At 47.3% G+C, this 11505-nt stretch overlaps 1 protein-coding gene and 1 long non-coding RNA gene across 2 annotated transcripts in view; one reads left to right on the plus strand and one right to left on the minus strand.

The window, feature by feature from the left end:
- LOC308675775 overlaps positions 1–3848 on the minus strand; it is a 4287-nt gene extending 439 nt beyond the window's left edge. The window contains exons 1-2 of the long non-coding RNA XR_014028203.1: positions 3728–3848; positions 2884–3058 (exon numbers count right to left, since the gene is read on the minus strand). This is a non-coding gene — a long non-coding RNA (uncharacterized lncRNA). The remainder of the gene's footprint in view (positions 1–2883; positions 3059–3727) is intronic.
- The window catches only part of ESPN (espin), a gene marked incomplete at both ends in the record, with an annotated part of 24389 nt that extends 13097 nt beyond the window's left edge, over positions 1–11292 (plus strand). Inside the window, 6 exons of the mRNA XM_081341292.1 lie at positions 756–911; positions 1395–1581; positions 3187–3332; positions 3575–3847; positions 9829–9908; positions 11145–11292. Of these exons, the coding sequence (XP_081197418.1) occupies positions 756–911; positions 1395–1581; positions 3187–3332; positions 3575–3847; positions 9829–9908; positions 11145–11292 (990 nt within the window). The remainder of the gene's footprint in view (positions 1–755; positions 912–1394; positions 1582–3186; positions 3333–3574; positions 3848–9828; positions 9909–11144) is intronic.
- Positions 11293–11505: the final 213 nt, after the last annotated feature.

Raw genomic sequence — 11505 nt, forward strand, 5'->3', positions numbered from 1 at the left:
AAAAATTTCTTCCTGGCTTCATCAGATGAGATGAGAAGGATGAGAAATGCAAAGGAGATGCAAACGTTTGAAAACTGGGCGAAAGCGAGCAGGGAAAAATACATTTATTTTTTTAAAATTCTTCGAGGCCAGAAGCTTTGCCTCGGATTAGAAGGAGAGAAAACACATTTGTGGCATTAGGAGCAGATCTGGCAGGGATGATTTGAGTGGCAGTGAAAAACGGAAGGGTTCGAAGTGCAAAATCATTAGCAAAATAAAGGAGACCACAAAACGTATTTATCAATTGGGGAATCTCCCTTTTTTCTGGAAAAATAGACTTTGCAGGTTTTGAAACACCGTTTTTTTTCTTTAATAAAAAAAATCCAAGGGTTTGTTTAAACGGGGACGGTCTGAGGAAGTAAGGAATTGGGAATGAAAGGAAGAGGGAAGGAAGGAGATGGGAATGAGAGGGAGGGAGAAAGGGAGAAGGAAGGAAGGAGAGAAAGGAAAGAAAGAAAGAAAGAAAGAAAGAAAGAAAGAAAGAAAGAAAGAAAGAAAGAAAGAAAGAAAATTGCAGCCACATGACTGCAGTTGAGAAAGGGGGCAACCATCACAATTTCGAGCCCACACCATAAGTTCCCTCTAGGTAGGTCATAATTCGAGGACTACTTACATTGCAGTCAGTAAAATGGGTCCAAAAGAAAATGTCATTTCATGCAAATCTTGGCAACTGGCCACGGCACCCGTGATCCAATTTAACACCCTGATCTTTGCAGCCGACCTGCCAAGAACAGCTGCAAAGGAACGACTCCAGCAGGAGATCCAGAAGATTCAGCAAGCAACCGAGCACGGGGGATTACTACAAGCGTCTGGAGAGCGGAGGAAGTACGGAGCAAAGCAGGAGAACGTCCAGGATGGCCCACAGTGAGGAGGTGAGAATGCGGGAATCCGTTTTCGGGGACCCGGTCGGAACCACTTTGAGCGCTGCGTGGAAAGATGGGGCTGGGGATAGGCGGGAAGGACCTTGGCAGACAGGAGGAAGAGACACAGAGTAGACCACGGCCAGAGAAGAGGCAGAGGAGCCCCCAGGAGGAAAAGGGGGGTGGGAAGCATCTCAGCAGGGACACACACACACACACCCTAGTTTCCTGGGCTGTAAAGAAGGGGTGGGGGGGAGAGGGACTTTCAGACTTGCAAAATTCTCTCGCTGCAACCTCACAATAAAGTTAGAATTAGTACTTCCGTGCCTGCTTCAACTCAGGACTACCTTGCAAGGCTGTTAGCGGGATATATATTTTTTTTTAAAAAAGCAGATGGCTTGAAATTCCACCTTTGGGAAAGGGCTTTTGCCCAGGGCTGAGATTGGTTGGGGGTCTTTTTTTGATCTCTATTCATTGCCTCCTTACCCTCCCAAGGCTTCGCTTCTCTCCAGCGAGAAAGTGCAAAACGGAAGCAGAACGGAGAAGACCCCAAGTGGAGAGGCCCCTCCCCCACCTCCCCCCCTGCCCGAGGGGGGCTGCTCCCCACCTCCCCCTCCTCCCCTGCCTGTGGAGCACACACACCCCTCAACCGGCCAGCGAAGGTCCTCCTCTTCCACCGGAAGTAAGTCTTTTCCCCTTCGGACCCTCACTCAAAATTTGTGTTCCCGTCGCGCTGTCTTCGAGGCAGTCCTGGGTGCAAATTCAGCCATGAAAAATACAGGTAGTCTTTCGACTCACAGCTATTTTTTTTTAAAAAAGTGTACTTATGACCGGTCCTCACAGTCCTTAACAACCATGGCAACATCTCCGGGTCAAATTCTGCCCAGCACCCAGCCTCTTTCTGCAGGTCAGGTAGACTGCTCCTAAGAACGAGGCTCGATTTTGTGTTCTGGAGGTTAATATTTGGGCTGGCCGTAGGTTTGGTTTTTCTGTCATTTTGTTTTCAGGGCGGGTGGTTTCCAGGAACAGAGAGATGAGAAAAATGTCTGTGGTTTTTTAAGACTGGTTGAGTCATCTTTCTGGTTTTTTTTTTCTCTCTGTCTCTTTTTTTTTGGCCAAGCTGGGCTTGATATGCAAAAATCAGAGAGATTGATGATGAAGGAAATTATAAGCTTCATTCTCTCAAAAAAAAACAACCCAGCCTGTTGGCCAAACCAGAAAAATTACCATGTATTTGAGGTCCCTGGTCAAAACCTCACATTAAAATTTCTTCTTTCTTTCTTTCTTTCTTTCTTTCTTTCTTTCTTTCTTTCTTTCTTTCTTTCTTTCTTTCTTTCTTTCTTTCTTTCTTTCTTTCTTTCTTTCTTTCTCTTTCTTTCTTTTTCTTTCTTTCTTTCTTTCTTTCTTTCTTTCTTTCTTTCTTTCTTTCTTTCTTTCTCTCAGCTGGCTTCCATGTCTAAGGCAGGACTACAACTCACTGTCTCCCGTTTTCTAGCCTGGTGTCTTAACCACTTGACCACACTGTCTCTTTTCATTCACTTCTTTCCTAACAGTTAAAACAATTAACCAATGGAACAGCTTCCCTCCAGAAACTGTGGGTGCTCCATCACTGGAGGTTTTTAAGAAAAGATTAGACAACCATTTAACCAGGATGGCATAAGGTTCCCTGCTTGAGCAGAAGGTTGGACTAGAAGACCTCTAAGATCCCATTCCGCCCAGTGATTCTGTGATTTTTTTTCCTATAATTTTTCATTTGGTTTGAGCCAGGTATCAATCCAAATCCTCCAATGGGAAGGGACCTGTCAGGTCATCTAGTCCAACCCGCTGCTCAGGGATGCCAAATTCAGTTTTGTGACCAACTTTGCCCCCCCCCCGCCTCCCTTTTAGCCTTTTCTAAGCCCCCCCCAAAAAAAGCGTTAAGGTCCAATTTTGTAGGGAAAGTGCTGTTTTGCAGAATGGAAATGGCCTTTGAAGTTTGCATCACCTGCGGCTGATTATTTCCAAGTTCCCTGCCGATCCTGAATTAGCCGCACGTAGACCAAGGTTTCTGATTTGCATACATGCAGATCCAAGGTTTAAAATTTGCCTTGTTCCACAGCCGGACAGCTCAGTCCTTCCTTAGGAAAGCACGTCTTTGGGGCTTGGGGACAGCCTGGCTGCTGAAAAAAAAAGGATTTTGAAAATGTTGTAAAGGGGACATACAGATAGTCCTCAGATTATAACCCTTTGTTTAGTAACCGTTTGAAGTTACGACGGTCTTGAAAAGAGACTTTTTTTCCACCCACAGGCACCAAATCTTTTAACATGATGTCCCCAACGGCCGATAATTCAGAGCTTCTGGCCGAAATCAAGGCCGGGAAGAGTCTGAAGCCCACCCCTCAAACAAAGGGGTTCACCACGGTTTTCTCTGGCTGTGGCCAAGCTGGAGGCAGCGTAAGTCATGCGGGGGAAAGAAAGAATTGTCAAATGCCCAAATTGCAGTCACACGACTGCAGTTCAGGAAGGGGGCAACCGTCAGCATTTCGAATCCACCTCATAAGTTCCCCCTAGGCGGGTCCATCCTAATTTCAGTCACTAAGCAAGTCGTTGTAAGTCAAGGACTTGTAAAGATAAAAACTAAAAATACCTCCTTTGGAGACATCTCCCGCCCGCATCTTTTTCCCCCCCCCCAATAGGTTGACTTCCCTACGGCTTCCTCATCTCCGGCGGGGACGCCAACACCCCCCTCTACTCCCGAGGAAGCCTCTGGATCCAGAGCTTCTGGCTCGCCCAAGCCGGAGATCAACGGTTCCATGACACTCTTTGGGACCCCAACCAGCCACACGGACCTGGAGGGCCTGATCCCCACGCACGACGAGCAGGGGAGAGCCATCCCGGAGTGGAAACGACAGGTGATGCTGCGTAAACTGCAGATGAAGGTTCAGGAAGAGGAAGAGCAGAGACGCAAGGTAAATGCCCGGACACGGGACGGTCGGTCAGCATGGTGTGGTGATGTGCCGTGACCTCCCATTCTGCGTGGTGTGAGGGGAACCTCAGTGTGGAGCCCAAGAAAAATGTAAACCTTGACCTCGTCTTAAAAGGCAAGCAGATTGTCCAGCAGGAGCACAGGGGGTCAAGATCCTCTACTGCACTGTTGTCTTTTTGTAGAAAATCTGGTTCTGTAGAGTCCTTAGTGCTCTCTGACCTTGGTCGTTTTCTTGCAGATGTTTCGTGACCTAACTAGGTAACTTCATCAGAGCTAGAAGGGAGTGGGGTGTCCAGAGTGAAGGAGGAGGAGAAGGACTGTGGGATCCTTGGTAATCTGTGACGTTGGCAAGGCCTGTGAGACGGCAAACGGGGATTCATAGTCAAAAGATCTTTTGCAGACTTTCAAGCCAGTATTTAGAGAACGCGGGGTCCTTCCTTCTAGCTTGTCTCTAGGTCGCTTGCGGCGCATGTGGCGTTCCAGCGTGCCCTCTGCATGGCTGTGTGAATTGACCTGGTGTGTGGCCAACTCTGAAGCTCATTTAACCTGCAATATGGGCCAAGCGAGGACCAGCTCTCTGCACGCTTGTTGTGGCGAAAAAGTCCACCACGGAATCCCGGCGATTCAAGAAACTTTCCCACCAGATTACCGATTCAATCTGTCCATCTAAACAATAAAAAGCTCCTTTTGACACCTTCGCTGCCGGATACTGCAGGAATTAAATGCCTTACATGACCGCTTCATGGTGTAACGTCTGAATGCTTCTCGCGGCACCTGCCATTAGGCCATTCATGCCGTGGTGTCCTTGCACAATTCTCTTGCGTGCCTCTCACACGAGCAGAAAAGTATCGGTCTTTCTCTCCCGATACGGCCCTCCCGTTTTCCGCCCACCCGCTCCTGGCAGGCTTGTCTTACCACGCGGAGTTTTTAGCCAACCGCTCCGTTCTCATTACACCACGAAGTAACATATAAGGTGAAGGGTGTGCAGAACGCGGACGACGATGTAGTGGCCCGTCCTGAGGGACCTCCTTGCCCTCTGGCTTCTGTTTTATTTTTCTCTTGCCTAGCTACGATCTGGGAACTGCTACCCCCAGGAAGCCTGGCGGTACTCCCATGCCCACAACGCCATTTTGGGACCTTTCGGGGAACTGATGACCGAAGACGACATCCTTTGTATCGAGAAGCAGATCCAGAACCTTCAAGTTGTGCACAAGGTGCAAAAAGTCGAGACCGAACTGGAACAGCTGGAACAGGAACTGCAGCAGCTGCTGCCTGTCTCGGCCGCCTTAGCGAAGGAACACTTCACCGTCAACCCCAGGTGCATGCAGGGCCGGGCGGACGAGCTCCCTGGCTGGTGCAACAAGATCTCCATTCTCTTGAAAAGCATGTCCATCCTACTGGCTACCCTGGGCGGCAAAGCCACCAGTCTGGCTGAAATGGTCACCTCCGAAGCCTTGGCTCAGCAGAGCGAGGATGCCCGGGCGCTCCCTTCGGCAGCGCCCGCGTTCAAAGATGGCCCGAGCCACATAGGCCGTTCTCAGTCCTTCAGCTGCAGCAGGGAGGAGGTGGAGAAGGAGATCGTGCAGTGGGGGGTGTCGGTGAAGAATCTGAAGGCCAACTATGAGCTCCACCTGCAGGCGCAGCTGATCAGCGAAGCCACCAACCGGGTATACAGAAGGAAGCGCTCCCTGCCGGTGGGAACAACCCAGTTCACTCTTGGCCGCGAGCCCATTTTGGAAGAAGACTACATCATGGACGTTCAGCCGTTCACTCTCCTGGAAGACGAGGAGGCCTCTGTCAGTGGTCTGGAACCCCCCCTTCAGCTGTCGCACGTACCCCTTCTATACCAGAAGGGACCCAGCCCGTTCTCCAGAGGAGACTCTTTTGCAGAAACCATGTTCAGCCCAGACCACATGACCAGGAGCCTCCCGGTGCAGACGGAGCTGAGTTGCATCCAAGACTACATCGACCTGCGAAAGGAGCGGATTGTCTACCTTTTCCTGGAGCACTGGAAGAGGTGGACCTTCACCGATTCAGGCAGGCAGGTTCGGCCAAGGAGGAGGGTGGAAATGCCAGCTCCCAATTTGGAGGAAGACCACCAAGCGTACAACAGGCCTGTGTTGACAGTCACGGGGCCGAAACCCAGCGAAGACCACCAGCTCTTGTACTTCATGAAGCAGCGTCAAGTGGTGGGCAAGCTGCTCACCCACTGGAGAAGTATCATCAGCCAGGTTCCCACCAGGCAAATCCGTCGCCTGAGCCATATTGACATTTTCTACTGGCCCGAACATTTTTTGCCGCACGTCGATGGCTCCCCGGTGGACTACAATAGTCTCACCCTGGACCTCTTCATGCTAGGTTACTTCCAGCTGCTGGAGATGGACATGAGCCGCGAGGAGCGCAAGTTTCGCCACCTGCTCTGCTACGAGATGTTTGACCATCTGGGCAGCCACAGCTGGGACCTCATCCGCCACTTTCACCAAGTGGTGATGGAGGAAGTGGAGACCGGGAAGCGGGATTGGCTGGATGGCTTTGAGGACCTCAAGCAGAGGATCTTCAGAGACAATCTTGTGGTGGACCACGGGACCACACCCAGCGTGGATGTCCCGGCCGGAACCCTACATTCTACCCCTATTCTGTCCCACCAGGAATCCTCTCAGTCTTTGATCAGTAGCACGCAAGAGCCCATATCCGTTGAAGACGAACTAGCTGTTGTCCCAACTCTAAAGAGTAGGAAGAACTCGATCCAGCTCGTTTCAGAACTCGGAGAATTTAGCAACGATGACATTTGCCGCTATATAGACCGTAGCTTCTCGTTTTGGAAAGAGAAGGAGGCTGAGATGTTTGACATCTGAGAGTCCAGCTTCCCGGGTAGTTGGAGAAGACCCTTGCAGAAGATAGCTTCTTAAACACGGATCTGTTCAATCTACAACCGGTCTTTCACCAATCCAGAAGGTGACATTGATTACCCTCTCAAATAACATTGATAAGATGGCGAGGTGCTCCTAGCTAGGACTCTTGGTAGACCAAATGAATGGATCACCGCTGAGTTCCGTCAAGAGCTGCTGCCCGATTCCGAGGTCGAGGAACGTTGCTACAGTTCTGAGGCATATACAGAGTTACAGCCCTGTCTGAACACACTATTCACCTTTGTGATGTGCTCCTTGCTTACAAAGGGTCCACGACAGCTACACATCCAGGCAGAACTCATGGGGGACCTCTGTGCAAGTGGGGGGGAAAAACTAATCCACTTTGCTACCCAACTTTTGAGTAGAAGAAAAAAAGTAATAGAAGTTGTACTGTACAAGGACACATAGTCAATTATAGGGTGCACAGTTTGGGGATCAAGAAAGTTTGATGCAGATAAAGGCACAGCCAGATGGGGAGGGCGTTTAGGAGCAGAGCAGGCCCCGTATCTGCCTTATTTTCTTTTTAAATCCATTTATGCCAGATATGCAACACACCCAGTCCCCAACAAAGGAGTGCCTATTGTAGCTTAGCGTGTTGTGCAGATTCAAGACATTGCAATTAATTTATACTCCTTAGAGTGTATATAGACAAACATCCACAGGGTAGGAAAGTAAAACTTTGTGCATCGTGACACCAAATGACATCCGTGTTGTTAGCATGACGAAGTGCTACATGCAATGTCACTCAGATGTCACCGTAGTCTCTACCAAGTGATTTTGCATCGAATGGAGCGGACTTAGAGTTGATGATCTGCAAATATAATTAATTTCAGAGATACTGATTATACTTCCCATAATGAATTCATCAATTCCCTCCCCCCCCCCCAGAAAAGGGTGCTAGGATCCTAAAACAATTTACTTTGGGACAATTTGAATGCAAAAAGACAAATTAACAACTTTTTGCCCTTCAGTGTGATTAGTTGGTGTGATCTATCCTGGCAGAGGTGTGATGGTTCCTTTGTAGTGTGTTATTATGCTTATTGTTTTGTTCTTGTTCTCATCACTTACTACTAAAAGTAGGGGCAACAACCTCAATTAAATTGGGGAGCTCGCTTCATTTTGATGGAAAGATGCTTGTTTTTTTTTCCCCCCTGAGGTTTGTCTGAAGAAATAAAATCTGTTGTGTGTAAAGAATTGGGCATCTTTTGTCATTGCAGAGAGAGAGACACAAAGGAACTAAAATGTATCAGGATGTTCTCATTTCTATTTTCTGGGTTTGTGTAGACTTTAAAAAAACTTTATCCTAGCCTCCATTCAACAACTGAAAAGCCAGACGCTGCATTAAAAAAAGAATCCAAATAACTAATTTTTGACAGTGATTTTCAAAACAGGCTGAAACAATACTGGCGAATTTTAGTGGCACTGTTTCTCAACATTTTAAAGATCTTTTTTATTTAAGGATAGAAAGTGAATGAATTTTTTTAAAAAAAACATACCTTATTGCACGTGTCTAACCTTGAACCTCGGTGAAATTGTTAGCTTTATGTCCAGTGGGAATTTTAATTTAATTTACCATTGAATTGGATTGTTGCCCAACAAAGTTTTAAAGCTACCCAACATTTGAAGTTTTGGTTTTTTTAAAATTGAAAGGGAAGTCCAACTTGCTTTAAAACGACGTTTTACAATGCTGGCAAGTTTAAGAAGTCTGGAATTCAACTCTGAGAATTCCCCAGCTCATGGATAAATATGATTTTAGGACCTTTTGTGTGGCCTCTTTTAAGAGAAACACACAAAAAACATGGCTATGTGTTCTGATGTATTGTTTGATGTATTGTTTGATTTATTGATGAAAATGTTTGACCAGAGTCTTGCAGGAAATCTGAATTTCTCTTTGTACGATAGTTTGGTATTTGCTAATTCAGCACGATTTTATACAGCATTACTACCGCACATACTGAGTTTTCCGTCCTATTGTAATAAAGTTCAGTATTTCCTTTTGACATTTCCCCCCGCCCTTGATCTAAAGTAAATTGCAGGTTTACAATCAGGAAGCTACAAAAACAAAAACAGATGAGGAGGGAAGAGGAAAGGGCCATCAGTTCTAGACCCCAGTTCCTCGTGCTTCAATAAACAGCCCTTGTTGATGATGAACAATGGAAATAGTCCAGGGAGAAAGAGAGCTGTGGGTGGTAAATGTGCTTCCGTTAAAGTAACCTTACAGTAAGATACAAACTGTAGTCCTGGGTTTGCTTCCTACCTGGACTACCTCAGTTTGCAAGTACCTATCTCCTAGGGACGGTCCCATCTGAGATGCTTCCCACGCCCCTTTTCCTTCTCTGGTCTCGGCTGCCTCTTATCTGATTATTGTCTAGTCTGAGTCTCTTCCTCCTGTCTCCCAAGGCCATTTCCATCTGTGGGTAAGAAACAAACATAAAACACACATGCTTCTTTGCCAGCTAAACCCACTACAGAATAGTCTTTGACTTACGACCTCAACTTGAGCCCAACATTTCTGCTTCTAAAGGAGACACTTGTTAAGGGAATCCTGCCCCATTTTACGGCCTTCTTTGCCAAGCTGGTTAAGGGAATCACCGCCAGTTGTTGATTTTGATCAACGTGACCCCCCGGGGGTGCTGAAACGGTCATAAATAAAGGCCTGTTGACAAGTTCCTGAATTTTGACGGCTGGGAGGCTGCAAAAGTCAGAAGGAAGAGGTTTGGTTTTGAGTCACCTTCTCCAATGCTGTTGTAATAGTCACTAAGCGAATATTTGTATTTTATTATGATTGGTTATAAGGGAACAGGCCTAATTGTCCTGAATTTCAACCTCTTATACTTCAGCAGAGCAGGGAGGTGTCTGTCGGAATCAGCTCCAATTGTTATCATTTGCTCTGGGGTTAAAAAATATTCCATCCCTTCTTATTTAATGAAGGGGTCTTGCATATTTCCGGCAAGATCACACCCATCTTGCTTTCTAGCTCTACCCCTCCCTTTCCTGAACACCTCCGTCCTTGGCAGGTCTCGATTCTCCTTCCTTTCTTCGCCTTGTCTTACAGGAAAGGGAAGAGGAGGCCCGCCTGGCTGGCATGCCGGCTTGGAGAAGGGATATGTTCCGGAAAAAGATGGAAGAGGAAAGGTAAGGATCAGCAGAAGGGAAGACTTGTCGCTCAGGGTGGAACCGCGGGGTCCCTGGTGCTCTCTGAGCTTGGCTGTTTTCTGGCAGACGTTCCATGACCCAACTAGGGAACATCATCAGTGCTAGAAGGGGTTTATAGAGTGGAGGAGGAAGAGGAGGAGGAGGAGGTCCTGGGTGCTCTCTGAGCTTAGTGGATTTCTTGCAGGCATTTCATGACCCAACTAAGTAACATCATCAGTATTTGGTGCTTCTTCCTAAACTGATGATAAGAGAAACACGTTCTCTGTAATTGTGGATCCCACATTTTGCAATAGCATCGACCTGTCAGTGTGCCCTGCAGGCTGTGAAACTGCAACACACTTCTACTTTTTGAGGCTAACTTGTCTGTTGTGGTTTCTTCTTTCTTTCTTTCTTTCTTTCTTTCTTTCTTTCTTTCTTTCTTTCTTTCTTTCTTTCTCAGGTTGCAAAAACGGTGAGTCTTGACGGCGCAGTTAAATTATTTTCATTTGTACCCCGGCTTTCTCTGCACACGTCTGAGTCCCTGGACCCATCAGGCACAGCCACGGGCTGGGTAGGACATGGATCCACAGGAAGGGAGGATCGAGGGTTGCAACACGTCTCTGATTTGGAGAATGTGAATCACAGACAACCAAGGAGGGGAAGAAGATATACGAGGCCAGAGTCACCTTGCAGGGGAGATGAGTGCCATAAAAACTTAATTACGTATTATATTTGTAAATATATTTATATAGAAAGAGGTAGTCCTTGAGTTACGACCACGACTGAGCCCAAAAGTTCTGTTGAGACATTTATTAAGTGAACTCTGCCCTATTTTATTCCCTTTCTTGCTACCGTTGTTAAATGAATCACTACAGTTTTTAGTAACACGGTTGTTAAGTGAAACCGGCCTCCCCATTGACTTCGTCAGATGGTCACAAAAGGGGATCATGGGACCCCAGGACACCGCGACCGTCGTAAATATGAGCCAGTTGCCAAGCGTCTGAATTTTGATCACCTGACCGCGTTAAGGCTGCGGCGGTAATAAGGGTGGAAAGCAATCTTAAGTCGCTTTTTCCACTGCTGTTGCGTCTTTGAACGGTCGCTAAACAAACCCTTGTAAGTCAAGGACTATCTGCCTATAAATATGTAATTATAAATAAAAATAAAACCAAGGGGTTGGGGGGGCGCGCTGGGCGTGTGGCCAGCCTTTCCAGCCTCTCGTTTCTTTTCCGACAGACGAGAGGAAGAAAAAGTGAGACGGACTGAGGAGGAGAAGGAGAAGGAGCAAGCGGAAAGACTAAAGACTCTGGGCTTTGACGAGAACAAACTGACCCCGTGGCAAAGGCAGCTCATCCTCAAAAAGGGAGACATGGCAAAGTATTAACAGTTCTCCGCGCTTTTGAGGACACCTGTTTTGAATCCAGAGCCCGGGGGCTGCAGGAGAAGCAGAGATTCGTGGCTCCTGGTTTGCAGTCTCCAGATCTTCTGCACTCGCTACCCAGATCTGCCCAGAATCTCTCTGTCTCATTTGCTCATTTTGTTAAATATCCACTCGTTCAACCCAAACCCAGATCCTTCCGGGATCTGTCCCTCTCAT

Source organism: Vipera berus, assembly GCF_964194415.1.
Source record: "Vipera berus genome assembly, chromosome: 17".
Classification (NCBI taxonomy): Eukaryota; Metazoa; Chordata; class Lepidosauria; order Squamata; family Viperidae; genus Vipera; species Vipera berus.